This window comes from Populus euphratica, unplaced genomic scaffold (genome assembly GCF_000495115.2).
Source record: "Populus euphratica unplaced genomic scaffold, PopEup_1.0 scaffold136.1, whole genome shotgun sequence".
Taxonomy (NCBI): domain Eukaryota; kingdom Viridiplantae; phylum Streptophyta; class Magnoliopsida; order Malpighiales; family Salicaceae; genus Populus; species Populus euphratica.
The window spans coordinates 340,280-357,883 of record NW_011500002.1 but is presented as its reverse complement, the minus strand read 5'-3'; the positions used below and the strand labels follow the sequence as shown (position 1 = coordinate 357,883).

Genomic DNA, 17,604 nt, shown 5'->3' with positions numbered 1-17,604 from the left:
CATAATCCAAGCACCTAATTTATATAACAAATAGCAATAATATCGGCAACAATTTAGCTTTCCTTCAATACGTATTGATTACAGCTGAAACAAGGTAGATTCATTAAAAAGTTGATTCCTGTAATATAAAATTTCCTGTCTCGGCTCCTAAACAATGTTGCAACTTAATCATTGAGCACCAATGGCACTCACATGATAAACTCAAATCTGTTTATATGGGAAGATATAAAAAACCAGATGCCTGTCATTCAGTTAGGGGGAAAACGGAATCATCCAGCAATATTATCTAAACTTCAGCTCTTATCGCTATGCTACAATTTGGCGAGAGATACTGAAGCCAAGGATGCGGATCTTGTCTTCGTGTTTCTCAACAGAGATTTCAGGACGATCAGCATTGTATGCATTAATAAATCGCCACCCGTGTGTTGCAGATGTATACTAGTATTCAATTCAAGAGAGCTGTGATTTAAAACTGCAAATAATTATATTTTCATGGAATGCTGAATTAGTGGGCAAGAGACATTGCGTGGACATCGGGGATGCCATTTTTCAGAAACATGTTACCGCCATTAATAGTTGAAGAGGATGGAATTCCTCATGTCTCCTCACCCCCATATATATTCAATAGATGCCAACGGATGGAAACCACATTGAGTTGAATCAATATTTTCAATCATCAAACCTCTTCTCTGAGAAAGAAAAATGGTTGTCTCTCCAATCTGTCCCAAAACCAGCTTACATGCTCGATCCAACAGTCTACCCTCAAGACCACACCCCATCATTTCAGAATTTGATGAGCATGTTAGCCGAGTAAGAGATTCACAGGGTACCTCTACATCATTTTCATCATCAATAGGCCACAAACTAAGTATCCTCCAGGATTTGTATGATTCTGTTGATAAATTCCTACAGCTGCCACTTACACAACAAGGATTAGCAGGAGAAAACAATCAGAAATGTACTGATGAGATCCTAGATGGATCTCTCAGGCTCTTGGACGTTTGCAACTCTGCCAAAGATGCACTGTTGCAATCGAAAGAATACATCCGCGAGCTTCAATCGGTTATTCGCAGAAGACAAGGAGGTCATGATAGCGAGATCAGGAAATATATAGCATCCAGGAAAGTAGTAAAGAAGAAGATAAAAAAGACCTTGAAGAACTTGAAGGGCATTGAAAACAAGAGCACCTTCTCTAGTGAAGACCTTGAGATTGTTACCGGGATTGGCATGTTAAGAGAGGTTGAGTCCATCAGTCTCGCCGTGTTCGAATCATTGTTGTCCTTCATTTCTGAACCAAAGTCAGAAGCAAAGAAAAGCGGGTGGTCATTGGTTTCCAAATTGCTACACCACCAAAGAATAGCATGCGAGGAAGAAGAAATAAATGTGAACGAATTTGCAATGGCTGATGCTGCATTGGAATGTCTTATCAGTTGCACAATAGATAAGACGATGAATGTGCAAAAGAAGCTAAGCAGCTTGGAGTTGTGCATTGAAGATCTTGAAAATGGAATTGAAGGCCTCTACAGGCGCATGATCAAAACTAGAGCCTCCTTTCTCAACATTTTCATTTAGTAGCCTGAAAAATCTTTGAAAATCATGCTTTGTATACTTGTGAATATTTTTTTATACTAGTTCACAAACTTCATATCAAACTATACCCGTGTCCCTTATGATGCGTTTCCTCTTAGTTTTTCACAACTTCCATCCTTCAACACTTACAATTCTCACTCCCTTGATAACAAATATTAAACCTATAGATCTAAACATGTTTGTAAAATAATTTTTATTTAGATTTGATATGGAAAAATAAATATATCAATAAACTATGACATGTTCAAATTTAATGATGTAGTTATATAGATAAAAGTTTGTATTTCAGTGTGTGAACTTAGAGACCAAAAATCTATATTTATATAATAAGGGTCACATTAAACTCCTATTAATATAATTCAGAAGCCATTAATTTAGGAAATATTAATAGGGGAGTTAATTTTATTGGACCAAATATTAAAGTTCTTGAAAAAACTAAATTCCACATTAATATGACAAAACATAATTTTAAAATTCTCACTTGATCCATACATTTAACATAATTTTTTTTAGTTGATTTGTGTGAAATAAAGCTACCAAAATCTAAATTTGAGTAGCCAATTGCTTCTAAATTATTTGTTTACCTAGATATAAGCATGTAGTTTTTGGTCCGTTAAAGGTACCTCATTACTTTATTTATAACTCTCTAATGGTCTATACCTAAATTACTCTGATAACATCCCAACATTCCTACAACAAATGCAATGTTAGGCTTTATACAAAACTTAACATACATTAGACTTTCTATAGCAGAAACATATGGAACATTCTTTATTTGTTCCTTTTTAATATCATTTTTCAGGTATTGGTTCAAATTGAACCTATCACCTTTCATAATGAGAGTTACACTAATGAACAATCTTCATTTAAAATCTCTCTAAAACTTTATTCATATAGGTTTCTTGAGATAGACCTAAAATAACTTTAAATCTATTTCTATAGATTTTAATATCAATGATATAAGATATCTTATTTATATCTTTCATGTCAAAAAAATTAAAGAGAAATGGTTTCACTTGATGCAACAAACATTTATCATTGGTTGCGAGTAGAATATCATCTACATATAAAACAAGAAAACAATTCTTACTACTATTGACTTTCTGGTATATATATTGATTCATGATGTTTTCTACAAATCCAAATGAAAAAACTACATCATGGAATTTTAAATATCATTATTAGGATGCTTATTTTAAAATGTATATGAATTTTATGAGCTTGCAAACCAAATGATCACCATCACTAGAGAAGAATCCTTCAGGTTATTTCACGTAAACCTCATCCTATAAATCTCTATTGAGAAATGCAGTTTTCACATCCATTTGTTACATTTCCAAATCAAAATGTGCTATTAATGCCAAAATAATATGTAAAGAATCTTTTTTAGATATAAGAAAAAAATTCTTTATGTAATCAATTCTTTTCTTTTGAGTGAATTATTTAGCAATAAGTTTTATCTTCTATCTTTCAATGTTGCCCCCATAATTCTATCTTTGTCTTAAAAACCTATTTATATCCAATGGCTATTGCATTATTAAGCAACTCAACAAGATCCAAGACTCCGCTACTTTTTATAGAATTCATCTTTTATTTCATGGCATTGTACCATAATTCCAATTCTTTGCAACTTATGGCCTATGAAAATGATTTAGAATAGTTTTCGGCTCAAATATTATAGTTAGATTCTTATAGATATACAACATAATTATTAAGAATTGTTGATATCTTTGTTCTAGTAGATTTTATCAATATTGTACCATTATCTTCTTAAGAAGTATTTGGCTCAACCGGTTGTTCAGAGGTTCTTGGTAATGCTTGAACAACCTAATCTATTAAGAATGTTGTCAATAGCTTATGGAACTTCAATAATTGATCGTTCAACACTAGTTTATAATTGAGAGATGTTACAAACAATAATTAATCTATCACTGAATGTGGAAGGTTATGATTCTAAATGATCCTTTTTAGAAACTATGTTCATGATTTGATCTCTCTCATTCATTAAGTCATTTTCAAAAAACTTTGCAATTCTTGATTCTATAATTTTGGTGTTGTTAGATGGACAATAAGAGAGGTACCCTTTAAACCTTTTAGCACTTCCAATGAAATGCTCACTAATAGTTTTTAAATCTAGCTTCTTTTCTTGGGGATTATAAATTTTTACTTCATTGAGGTAACATGCACAAGTCGTAAATTCAGTTTCCAACCTTTTAATAACTCAAATGGTGTTTTTGAAATAATATTGGTTGGAACTCCGATTAATGTCTACATTGTTGTTTTTAGTGTTCTATTCCATAAGAATTTAGATAGATTGAACTTTTTAAGCATACTCTGTACTAAATCCAATAATGTTTAGTTTCTTTTTCCTATTACATTATTCTGGTATGGTAAACCAAGCATAGTGTATTGAGCAATTGTTCTATTTTCTTGAAGAAACTTTACGAACAAACCAAATGCTTCTCTATTCTCCACTTCTATCTAATCTCACAATCATAATTTGTTTCTCACATTATTTCTTTACTTCAACCTTAAAAATCTTGAAGGCATTTAATGTTTTGTTCTTGTTATAAAGCAAGTAAAGATACGTGTATCATGAGTAATAATCTATAAAAAAGATGAAGTATTTCTGAACATGAGTCCTTGTTTGGACTATATATATATATATTATTTCTGTTTGGGCAAAATTTATTGCAATAGGTAATTACTGGTCTTGTAGTAATATCTAAATTCTAGTTTAGCAGAGAGGCATCACCAAATCATTTATTCGGATCTTGCCTGCCTGTTGAGCGACAATCAGACCTGTGATTTAAGAATTTTATAAACGACTTGCACGTTCACCTGAATTTTTAAATGATCATTTGATTTGCAAAACAAGTTCACTCGTGCAGATGTCTCCAGGCCACTTCTATCAAGGAAAGTGGAATCGATGCTGCTCGTGTGCGATAATTAGATTAGTACTATACCTTGTCTTCTGTTAATGGGCTATAGTGGTTGTCTTGTGAGTTGGAGATGTGGTGGGGGAGGAGACATTGACAAACATAGCTGATATGGATTGAATCGAAATAATGGTAGTGAGATTCCTCGTCTTTATAAAGGCAGTACTGCAGACGCAAAGGAAGGCAGATTGCAAGACTGACAATTCACATTCACCTGCTTTAGTCTCTCCCCATTGAGGAAGGAAAATGGCTGCTTCTTCTAACCACAAAAACAGCTTCCATGCTCGCTCTAACAGTTTTCCCTCTAGAGAAAACCCAATCATCACCCAACTTGATGAGCATTTGTGCAGATTGGGGGCTTCTGAAGATGCCTCTACGTCATCATCCTTCAGCGGCAAACTAAGTAGACTTCAGGATTTGCATGACTGTGTCAGCAAGGTGCTTTTGTTACCACTCACCCAACAAGCCATAGCCCAAGAGAACAATGAGAAATGGGTTGATGAGCTATTGGATGGATCTCTTCAGGTCCTGGATTTGTGTAATATTGCAAAGGATTCCTTGTTGCAAACAAAAGAATGCATGCATGAGCTTCAATCCATTTTACGCAGAAGAGGTTACGGTGAAATTGGTCTCACAAATGAGGTTAAGAAATACTTAGCCTCTAGGAAGGTAGTGAGAAGGGCAATTCACAAGGCCTTGCAGGTTATGCAAAACAAATGCACCTTCGCCACCTTTAATGGAGACCATGAAACCACAACCATGTTTAACATGTTAAAGGAGGTTCAAACAACCTCTCTTAATGTAACAGAATCCTTTCTCTTCTTCATCTCCGAACCAAAGACGAAGTCTATTGGTTGGTCATTAGTCTCCAAGCTGGTGCACCACAAAACAGTAGCATCCGCAGATCAAACTCATGGTAGAAATGAGTTTGCTGCAGTGGATGCCGCATTGATAGGATTGGTAGAACACAAGACAAGCAAATCTGATAACATCAAGGTTGTGCAAAGCCAACTGGAGAGCTTAGAGTTGTGCATTCAAGATCTTGAAGAAGGTCTCGAGTGCCTCTTCAGGCATTTGATCAAAACTAGAGTCTCCCTTCTCAACATCCTAAATCACTAGAGCCCGAACAATTTTGATCTACTCATACTTGTACATTATTAATGAAATATACATGTATTATTCCGGAGACATACAATGAATTCAGATGATGAAAATCTTCCACTATATGTTGCATTTCTTTTTTATCTTTTCCGATATAATTAATTACCTTAATTTGCACTTGCCACATACCCAGTTTCTTTAGTAAATCACAGTGTACAGATTAGTCACAGAGAAATTACCAAACGAATCATTCAAACCATAGTAAATTTACTTTTGAAATAATGGAGTTTTCTTTCTTAACCCGTAATAATTATAAAGTCATTGACATAATGCGTGCAATCTATGATTAAAAAACACTAGAAGAAATTGCTTAACAGTCACATTATAGCTAGAACATGGGGAGAAAATGGAAAATGAGATCGCTGTCTCTCTGTTAGGAGGAAAATGGAATCATCCAGCAATGTAATACAGTCACTGAGCAGCCCCACATCATTTTTCTACGATTTGGCTAGACTCAGGAGATGCTGAAGCCAAGCATGCGGATCCTGTTTTCCTGTATCACAGCAGGACTTGCAGGGACTTCAACATTTAAAACATTAATAAACCAACATGCACTCGTGTGCTTCAAAACTGTTTCCTGTATCGCCAACATTTCCCAACATGATGAGTACATTTGCAGAGTAAGAGATTCATCATCAACTGTGGATTTGGCCACAAGCTAAGTAGATCTTGAAGGGCATTGAAAGCTTTTCTAGGCGCATGCATGATCAAAACTAGAGTCTCCTTTCTCAATATCTTCAATCAGTAACTGGATAATCATTGAAAATGATACTTCACTAATGAATTGAAGTGCTTGTTTTTCTTATACCGAACACGGTTTCCATGATTCTATCAAACCATGTGTAGCTTATGATGCTTTGCCATGAATCCATACACTGTGATTAGACAATTTGGTCTGCAACCAAATTTATATATTATAACAATGGTAATTGTTCTCCCACAAATTCATATTATATTAAATGGCATAATATTTTCCAAAACTAATGAAATAATATTTTCTGCAAATTTGGTAAGGTTTTATTATATTGATTATATTCAGCAATTAAAATGTTTATTTCTTTTCTTTTATATGGCTTTGTTAAAATTAAATTAATTTATATTTCTGTGTCTTTTAATTGCGGTATTTTTATCTCTTTCTGGTAAAATTTTATTATGTTCATCATATATATTGTATATTTACTGAGTTTAATTATGTATTTATGAGATTTTTATGTTCTTGGTGTATTTTATTATGTTGAAAATAAAAATAATTTTAATTCATGTAAATATATCACGCACGTTGAATAAGAATGACTCATCCTAGTCATCAATCGACATGTCTCTTTAATATTTTAATTAAATATTTAATTGATCTTAATTGAAATTACTTCTTATTTACTATAAACATTACAGGGATCCCACGCTTTGAGGAGTAGAGGAAAATGCAAGATGGGCCGGATTATTATAATATTGGGCTTAAAAGGCAACTCAGGCTTAGAGCAGATTAGTCCAAGCAGCAGTAGGAGCTTTCCAGAATTAGTTTAGCTGGGCTGCCCTACTGTAGGTTGCTTTTGCTTTCAGCGGCCCATGAGGGCCCAAGAATGCACTTCTCATTTCTTATAGTCTTTCTAGGCCGCTTGATTAGCAACACCGATTCTCTCTCCCCCACCTGGGCTTTGGGCTAAACAAGATAACCGAACAAAATCTCTAGCTAAGGACCAGGCCAGTAAATATAGATAAAGCCGAAAACCACCCAAAAAAATCATTGTTTTAAAATAATCTGGACATAGCCCAATCCAAAAAATCAACTTGAAAAAAAGTCAAAACATTGTTCTAAGAAAAATATACAAAATATAAAATTAATTAGCTAATGGTAAAGTTTTGATCGGGTCAAACTTTCTTCAAGTCAATCCATATTTTTTTGTTGACTAGGTTTTTTTTATTTTTATTTTTATTTTTTTCAACTTTAGATGGGTTTACACCTCAAGTTAACCCTTGAGGCCAATATGGGTTTTAAAACAATGCCACAAACCAGGCTCATTAAATAACAAGCAGATCTTCAGGACGCCCTCGTGAAACCTTTTGCAAACCAGCTGAATTGGTTCCCCATGAAATGGGAAAAATTATACATGCATTAATGAACAAGGGTTTTGTTTTCTTCTCTACATTACCTTGATAAAAACAAATTCAATTCCCAGCTCAGATTTTACACAAACTTGGGGTAGCCTCAAAGACAATGGGTTGTGGTGTGGGATATTTATTTTTACTCTTTTGTTGTATATGTTTTTCTCATGATCCTTTTCCACTTCTTTGCTTCTTTTCTTCTAATGCAGCAGCTTCATTCAACATATCAGCAGCGTCATTGTGCATGTCAAGTTTAGCAAGGGCAACTGACTGCATGTAGAAGGCTGTTGGCCAATCTGGATAAACACACTGTGCTTGCATTGCATCTCGAAGAGCAGCATCTGGTTGATCACACAAAAGATAACAAAGACTACGCCGAGCAAAAACAGTTGGGGAAATCATGGTTCCAACGTCTATGAACTGCATCATCACAAAACCAAGCAAAAGGTTTAGGGAACATGTATTCATAAGTTGTTTCTGTGTCTTATTTGTCTAACTAATGCTTGTGCATATTAGGCACAACTCTTCTGCACACAGCACAGCATGAAACCATGCTAATATAATATATCATTTTCTGAAAAAACCGATATGCTCTGTGACTAATTTGCAAAAATGAAAACAAAGTGTTTGAAACTCCTGTCTCAATGAACAAAACATGCAATCAATGAATCTGTGGATATAAAATGAATAGGCAGGATTAAAACACACTATAAAGCCATCCAAGAAATAACCGACTGAAAGATTCAATGAATAACCGGGTAGCTTTCAAAGATATACCTGGGAATAACAGTCAATGGCAGTTTTAAAATCTTTGTCGCGGAACGCAAAGTCCCCTCGCTTTCTCGATTCCAACATATCTCTCATCTGTTGTGTCCACTCTTGGAAAGATAACTGAAGCAAACCACATTTTAGAAAACATATCAGCATATTCAAGAACAGAAATAGATAGGACTTCCTTTTCTTAAGCAATTACCTCATTTGTTCCCTCGTCATCTTTGTAGTGTGTCATAACCAAGATCTGATGAATTGCTGTAAGGTCCATCCGTGAACAGGCCTCCCCCATTGGGGAGAGCCGGCGCTGAGGAGTTGCTGGGGCTTCCTCGTGCTTTGATATTCCGAGCATAACATAAGATGGAACCTGACAGCCAAGAATTATGATAATTAGTTTCCCAGCCTGACATGGACTAATATGCGGAGATGATCCTGTATGAAGAACAAAAGGAGTGGGCATTAAGATACTTATTTCTGAAAAGAGAGAGAGAGAGCAAGAGGAATACAGTGTCTTAACATCAGAATATGTGATGTACTCATTGGTGTAAGATACTTTTAAGTCTCTTGAGTTGTGATTTGAAGCTTAAGACATCCAAAACATTTGTTAAATTGGAGTAAATAAGCACATCCAATGACCGGTTCAAAATATTTCACTCTTAAAGGAATGAAGAGCTTAAATTGATAGCTGTAAAATCAAAATAGATAGTGTAGATTGAATTTCCTTACATCAGGTTTTGTTTGCAGTGGAGCTAGTGTTGTAACGAGGTCCTTTGTACTGGGCCGCTCCCTAGGTTCATATTGCAAACACTGGGAGGCAAGCCCAACAACCAAAGTTGCTTCTTCTGTAGAAAAGTTTCCCTCCAAATGTGAATCCATCAAGAGAATGATGTTTTTGCCCCTTATCATATCAATAGCCTGCAGTGGCAACATCAAATTAACACCCAAGATTATATCTTACAAAAATTGGCAAAAATTGAAGAAACATCAATGTTGTATCCATATGGTGCACGTATAACAAACATCAAAACCAAGATGAACTTTTAGGGATGCCTGGTGCTTTTGCTAAAATGCATAGTAACATATACTATATGCTATTTGCAGAATATCATGAAAGATGATGAGCATAGATGCAAAATAAAACTATTGCAAAACATCTAAACCTGCTTGTCACTTTGTCCTGAGGATACCAAAAAAATGAAAAATATGCCTTCAATCAAATTCAAACATTGTGTTTGAGACAAAAATAATCATGGTCAAGATATCTTTGATTCAACTGAAATACCAATTCAAATGTTTATGACTGAGTGAATAATGCTACAACCAGTTGAGAAGTGCTGTTTAATTGGTTTCAATATTGCACCAAACCATGATATTTAGACAAATCAGGTCAACAAAAATCCAAGGTTAGCAGAATATTGTAGACCTGTAGATACAGGGGATGCACTTGAATTTAGCAAATTCTTGCTAAGATGCATTGTACAAGAAAGACAAATTCACTATAGAGATTCATTATGAGAAAATTCAGAATTAGAAAAAATCTCATTCCTTATACCCCTTTTTTAATCATTTCATTTAGATTAAACAGAAACCATGGTATTTACAACTCATAAGGCTACTCGTTAGATAGGAAGTTATGGATGAAGGTGGCTCATAAACCAGATAAATAACACAACCATCCAAGATTGAAATGAAATGCAACCAGCTATGTGTATACACCACTTACACGGCTTGGAGGGATATGCTTTCCACTTAGCAAATCCAGAAGAACAGTACCAAAGCTGTAAATAACACTTTCAGGTGTGACCCTTCCTACAACATTCAAAATATGGCGACAACAAGAAGCATTAAGCTAAAACATGGACAAAAAATGGCAATGCAATTTGAAGAGAAGACAAGTCATAAAACAAATAACAAGCTTGCCAATATAAAAATTTGACAGTAATTACCATTTCTTAGATACTCTGGAGGGGTGTAAGCAAGATTTGTACTATAACTTTTCCCATCTCTACTATTTTTCATCAAGCCAAAACATGAAAGGCGTGGATCACCATCCTACAAGGTCCATTAAAGAGAATTGATAAGCAACCTGGATTCCAATAAATGCATAATGCGTAGTATTTATGAACACAAAAGAACCACGATACTGCATGGTAAGTTCTTAGAATCTGAGAAAAGGGAATACCTCATCAAAGAGAACCCTATAGGCATTCAAGTCATGGTATAGTGGACGACCCTCGGAACTACAATAATCTAAGGCTTCAGCAATGTAGAGGGCTACTCTTAAACGCATTGCCCATTCAATGGTTTGATTTTCCCCTGAAAAGAATGGAAGAAGAATCAAGTTTAGCCCATGATCTGTCAGCACAGAAAACTATCTAAATTCAATGCATCACACTAGGCATTAAGTAAGTTTTTGTTTTTAGAGTTGGGTTGGGTTGCTTTCGTAGATACTTTAACTCCAATTGAAATCTTTCTTTGTTTTTAATGGAATATAACTCTTTATTCATTCAAAAAATAAACTTATTGATGATTTGAAATAAAGCATAAACAACTTCAACAATGCAATTGAATTTACTGTGCACCATAGAGGCATAAACCCTATATCAAGTAAATCAATCCTGCAATAAAAAGAGAAGGACCAAACCCAGCGCTATCATAACATATGGAGAACATTTTAATTCAATAAAGCATTGACTAGGAGCAAAATTGGAATTATTGGATACATTACCAGAGCCTTGAACAATACTTCAAGATTTCAACAAACTAGAAAAGTAACAAGGAGAGAAATCAACAATTCCTCGCCATCAGTCAATCAATCATAAATAAATAATGCCAATCAAACTACCAATCATAATTATACTTCAAGTTCAACACAACAAGACTACAACAAGAATCAATAATGGAACAGAAGTGGTCAAACCAGATACGAAAGTCAAGAAAAGCACACAAACACATACAATGGAATAAATGCTTCGCTAGAGTATCATTAGGCATGTACTCGGCAACAAGCAGCCTCTCATCTCCATCACAGCAATACCCTATCAAATTAGCCAGCTTTTTATGCCTCAACTTCCCCACCCCCCATGCCTCCTCCTATGACAACAACAACAACAACAAAAACAAACCCAATTCACAAAAGCCATATAAAAATCAAGAAACAATATAGAGAAAAGAACTTGATAAGCTAAAAAATCAAAGCAAGAAACTTTATGGATACCGCAAACTGTTTAGGATCAGGCCAAGCCATCTTAGTAAACTTCTTAACAGCGATCCACCTCCTGTTTTGAAGTCGACCTTTGTAGACAAGATTAGGTGCCTTTTCACCACTTTCAGAGACTATGTTATCAGAACTGAAGTTATTGGTAGCTGTTCTGAGGTCAGAGAAAGAGAATTCACAGAAAGAAGGGACTCCTGTTGCAGGGTCAAGTACAGCAGAACCTGATGGATTGCGAGGTGGTTGTTGTTGATGGGTTTTTTTATGGTCTTTTTCTGGATGTGTTTCAGATAAAAATGAAGAAGAACAACAACCCATGATAGCTCTAGTGCTGGTGTTGGCGGTGGTGGTTGTTTCCTTCTTTCTTGAATTTGTTTTTGATATGGATAGAGAGGAGAGGTGAATGAGTTATTATTATTATTATTATTATTATTATTATTATTATTATTACAAGAGGTGTCTTTTTTTTAAGAAGTTGTTGTTTGCCGCTGAGTTGTGTTCTTTTACTTTGATCCTTTGTCTTGTTTTTTTTTCTCGTTTCTTGTAAGGGCACCGTCATTTTAACCTTATCAGAATACTAATACCATTAGTTAAGTTCATTGTAATTAAAACCCGTTCTTGGTTGGGGGTGAAATTATTTTAATTAATTAAAACAATATTTTTTTATTAAAAAATAATTTAAATTTTGACCGCATCACATATTACAGTGACATTGACTTTGAACTAAAAAATTTCAAAAAATAAATTAGTTGGATTCTAGATCAATTCACCAAACCAAGTCAAGTTTAATAATTATTACATAAAATAAAAATTATAAGTAAATAAATTTATATATTGAGAAGATTTACATGGAGTAAAACTTATGAGTAAATAAATTTATATATTGGGGAAATTTAAAAAGTTATTAAGTTATGATATTTAAAATTCAAGAAATTTTTTATATTAGTAATTAACTGGTGAAATTAACTTCAAACTAAAAAATTTTAAAAATTAAATTAGATTTCTGATGAATTTATTAAATCAAATTAAGTTTAATAATTGTTTCAGAGCCGAGTAAAATTTATCGATAAATAAATATATATTGGGAAAAATTGAAAAGTTACTAAGTAACAGTGTTTAATATTTAAGTAACCTTCCATATTAGTGATTTTTAGAAAATTCAATGAGTTTTTTCCCATGCTACCTTGAAGGTAAACTAGCACAATAATTCTCAAAATAAAACCAAGTATATTTTGGCTGGTTGTGCAGGCATGACATATGCAACTTGGCATTCACAGATGCAACGTGCACGTAAATAAATAAAAGAAAAATGAGGCACCAAGTGCGATAGGTATGGAAGACAGATGCATAAGTGGATTGGCACAATTATAAAAGATGTATGAAAGAATTAATAGAAAGGGGAGAGAGAGAGAGAGAGAGAGTAAATTTTGATAATAACTCTTATATTATCGTCCTAAATATCTCAATTAGATTTATTTATTAAGAACAAGAAAAATCAACTTTTAAAGATAAATATAAATATTCTTTGTACCTGAGCGGTTATAAAAGAAACTTATTTTCTTTTTTTAACGTTCATGTTTAACTTTTTATATAGATGTTTATTATTTTTATGGTATTTTATTTATTTATTAAATTTATAAGATATCCAATAAATTTAAAAATTAATTGTGATGCATGTAAACTATCTCAAATATTCCAGATTAATAAAAATGAATATAAATTATATATGACTCCTAAAACAGCTGTAATTAAATATAAATACATATGTCAGCAACTTAAACCTTTTTTCAGCACACGCCAGGCATAAAAATAAAAAATTATGGGCGTAATGTGTTGCGATGCACTAGAAAAGGAAATTGATTGTGAGATGTGCATCTATATCCATGTGTCTCAAGTTGGGATAGGGGTAAATTTAATTAAATATTATAGAAGGCAAGTTCTGAAACGAATTATTTAAAAGATCTGGTCCCTTGAATTAGGAGGCTACATGTTGAGGCCTACGAATCCAATGGGTCAGATGAAACCCATTTTATTATATTAAAACCCTTTTTTTCAAAACCAAATGTATCTATTTTCACGCTCATGCACATTTAATTATCATGTTTTAGAAATTAAAACAACTCTTGGAACAAAATAAAGTAGTTCTGCTATTATCTTATGACTTTAAAAAATTTTAATTTTAATTTAGCATTTGGAAGAAAAATCTGTAGAATAAAGCGAATAAACAATGGAGAATGCAGTGAGATTTGTAGTTATTTGCAAGGAAAGATGGTTTAAGGATTCGGAAAGTATCCAGTCCGAGTAAGCTAGAATATTATTATGAAGAATTGGAATGTTTGCAGAATCAAATGATATTATCTTTATGATATGCTTGGCCTTTTTTACTAGGAGGAATCTTTGGTATCCCTATTAAAGCTATGATTGGAAATGTAATTGAAATCATGTTTTTTAAAAATTTTAAAAAATATTATTTAAATATATTATTATATGATAAACACTTTAAAAAATAACTATTTTCTAAACTAAACAGTTTGTGCATAAATTTAGTGAGGGCATCTATTCTCTATCATTAGCTGCTCTTAATTCTTTTTGTACAGATCATCATTCGCCACTTCACCACTACTTAACTGTGGAAAATTAGTAGCTAAGTGGATGCTAATGGATTTTACTGAGCTGGAAAAACCATAAGTTCTTGAGATGGGGGGGTCGAGAGAGGTGGACGAAGGAGGGGTCAAAGCGGACTTCTTGTTTAATTTATATTATTAAGAACATATGTTTTATATTATTAGCTTGGTAAAATTAATAAAAAAAAATTAAGATACCGGTCTCAAAGGGTGCATGGTATAAAAGTCTTGAGGAAAAGGATGTTGTTGTCGTTATAAAGCGACCGAAGTTGCCATTTTTTTAAGCTCTTCTGGAAGAAACCCAGCAGAAGAAAAAACAGAGAAATGCATCCCATCGATGGCAAGCCACATTTGGCAGACAATTAAGAGAAGCCCAGCTTGATTATGAGATGGAGAGAGGTGGACGAAGGAGTCGTCAAAGCGGACTACTTGTCGCAGAAGTTTGATCCAAAATGTAAAGATGAATAGACGACCTGTATTGCTGTTCAGGGCAAAAGACACATGAAATATCAAAAAATCGACTTCTATCATTTTCAATTATATACCAAAGCAAACCAACCAACCCAGCTATAACCCAAGGAAGCTGTTTACATTCTTGCTTCAAGATAGGAGAGAGTGTGAGCTAGCATGGCTGGACCACAACGAAGTGTTCTTTTGGGTTCACAACGTTGCCACACTTGAAAAAAGAAACCAAAAAAAAAACAACGATAGATGCTCGAAGTTGGGCAAGAACTGAATATATGCCACCTTTTTAGAGATTTTGAAGGTATCCATCCCTTTCAGATTTTCTGTCATGCTCAATCATGTCTACTGTCAAATATACAGTAGTTTTTCTCACTCGTAAATGCATATGGAGGCTGTCAAGCAACATTGATTTTCTTCTTTTTACCATGGAACCCTACACTTCGAGTTTACTCTCCGCTATTTTCTGCTCGCCGAGTGTACAATTGTGTCAGCAGCCTAAAGGCATGACGATGACGATGATGATGATGATGAACACTCCAATTTTCCTTCCACCAGAACAATTATCAGAAGCTTTTTCTAAATCGAGGGACCGCGGCTCCATGCAGGAAAGCAAATATGCACAGTAAACTTCTGCTGTATATCAGAACCAGGGAGTACTGATCGCTTTATCACGACACTGCAAAGATAGGCCTCCATTATTTGAAGCTGAGTCATGAATTGATAATACATCGTACCTCTTCAAATCTATCACGTAAATAATGGCATTTGCGGGTTTATTTTACGGTTGAAACCTTACTTTTTTCAAAAAGTTGGGCCTGAGTTCGAGAGCTGTATTCTTGTGCATAGCATACAAGACAAGTTGTTGATTCTTAACATTAACAATTAACAATTATAAAAAACCTAGAAGAACTCATGGATTCACAAACTCATATTTTACTATAGATTCATATAATAAATTATTAGTTCACCCTTAATGGAAAAAATTAAAAGAAAGAAGAGGGTTAGTTGATATTTTTGCATCTTTTATACACACTATAATTACTAAATTACTCTTAAAAAAATGTTTGTTTAAGTTAAGAGGCTTCTCAAGTTTTTTAATTTTTTTTTATAGTGCAATTATTTAAATGTTTATAAAAAATAATTATAATTAAATTTTTTAATATATACATATTAAAAAGTATATTAGAGTGCTCCCACACCCTTAGAATGACTTGTGCAGCACCTAAACAACTCTAAATATCATTATCTAGAATGGTCTTTAATACACTTCATAATCCCTCTCACAGTAGTGAGGTGCATGTTGTTAAAAGACCAGTGATTTAGCGTTAACTATATATTTTTTCTTCCTTGTCTTTCCTCCCTCTCCTCTTAAAAAAATGTGTTGGTCATTGCAAAAGAAGAAGAAGTTTAGTTTTTTTATTTGTTGAGTCAAATTAGATCTTTATTTTTTTTATTGCAATGTATTTTGTCTTGAATCATTTAATGAGTTTTTTTTTTAATTTTATCCTTTGATATTTGATTTTTATATCAGATTTGATCATAATTCTTTTAATTGCAATATATTTGGTCTTGAATCCTTTATTGAATTATATTTTTTTAATTTTATCCATTGATATTTAATTTTTATATCAAATTTGATTTTTATTTTCTTCCTTGTTATTTTTAGTTTTTCTTATCCATTTATTAATTGAAATTATTTTTTTAATTTTATCCCCTATGATTTTATTTTATTTTATTTTTATTTTTTGTCAAGTTTGGTTCTTGTTCTTTTCAAATCTATATTTTTTTTTATTTTATCATTTGTTTCAAATTTATCCTTAATTATTTTGTTTGGTTTATAATTTTACATTATTATTTTTTTAGGTTTTACATACATGTTGTGATCTTACCTCGTGATCCATGTCACGAGTTCTGAAAATTAGATCAGGTTGGCTTTAGTTATTTCTAATTTTTAAAAAAGTTTCACCTATCATCATTAGGTTCATAAAAAATTTATATTCTTTGTTTTTTTTATATATTTTCTTGCTATAGAGTTATCCTAATATCATATCTCAAATCATGGATTCAGTAGATTCACTAAGTTTGACTCGAACCTTTTTTTTTCATTGTTTTTATTTTATTTTATTTTTGTCCTTTAATGTCAAATTGGTTTTAGAATTAAGATTTGTGATTTTATTTAATCTACTTTTCATGAAATTATCTCGGTTTCACAACTAGATTATAGGTTTGATTTGATTTTTGCTCATGTCGAATGATAAAAAATTATCATGTTCGATTCTTTTGAATGATGTAGTTTTAAAAATTCATTTATACGATAGATCAAACATACTAGAATCAATTTTTTAAAATAATATTATAAGGATATTTTTTTTTAATATTGGCTAGCAATCATTTTTTACATTGAATCATTGTTGTTTTTCTCATCTTATTTGTTGTTAATATCTTATTTTTTAATCATAATATGAAAGTAATCGAGTTTATTAAACTCTTAATAATTAGAATCTTAGAATTGTTCCTCCTTTTTTGAAAATTTGTGTTGTCTTGATATCTTTACTATAATAAGCGAAAATAGATAGGCCTGCAACATATCGCATGAACAAATTTTATTGTATAAAATAGATAGGCCTGCAACATATCGCATGTTACTTATCTAGAAAAAAACTATAAAATGAACAAATTTTATTGTACTCTCCTCACAAAATATTATTCCTTGAAATAGTATTTTGTTTTTTTCCTG

At 32.9% G+C, this 17,604-nt stretch overlaps 3 protein-coding genes across 4 annotated transcripts; 2 read left to right on the top strand and 1 right to left on the bottom strand.

Moving 5' to 3' along the window:
* The first annotated feature begins 702 nt into the window (after positions 1-702).
* Positions 703-1,572, top strand: LOC105140963 (uncharacterized). Its single transcript, XM_011048014.1, has one exon. The coding sequence runs from the start codon at positions 703-705 to the stop codon at positions 1,570-1,572; it is 870 nt and encodes a 289-aa protein (XP_011046316.1).
* Positions 1,573-4,369: 2,797 nt separating this feature from the next.
* On the top strand, positions 4,370-5,807 carry LOC105140946 (uncharacterized). The gene has a single exon (XM_011047995.1). It carries the CDS (start codon positions 4,776-4,778, stop codon positions 5,646-5,648), a length of 873 nt encoding a protein of 290 aa, XP_011046297.1. The 5' UTR covers positions 4,370-4,775; the 3' UTR covers positions 5,649-5,807.
* A 424-nt stretch (positions 5,808-6,231) lies between these two features.
* LOC105140945 (probable serine/threonine-protein kinase At4g35230) lies at positions 6,232-12,211 on the bottom strand. Of its 2 annotated transcripts, none has more exons than XM_011047994.1 (9): positions 11,782-12,211; positions 11,522-11,657; positions 10,747-10,880; positions 10,511-10,616; positions 10,288-10,373; positions 9,291-9,479; positions 8,767-8,931; positions 8,571-8,684; positions 6,232-6,438 (listed from the first exon to the last, which is right to left on the bottom strand). In XM_011047994.1, exons 1-9 carry the CDS (start codon positions 12,094-12,096, stop codon positions 6,382-6,384), a joined length of 1,302 nt encoding a protein of 433 aa, XP_011046296.1. In that variant the 5' UTR covers positions 12,097-12,211; the 3' UTR covers positions 6,232-6,381. The 2 variants fall into 2 exon arrangements, with proteins under 2 accessions (XP_011046296.1, XP_011046295.1); XM_011047993.1 differs by lacking the exon at positions 6,232-6,438 and adding an exon at positions 7,743-8,213 and having other exon boundaries at positions 11,782-12,208.
* Positions 12,212-17,604: the final 5,393 nt, after the last annotated feature.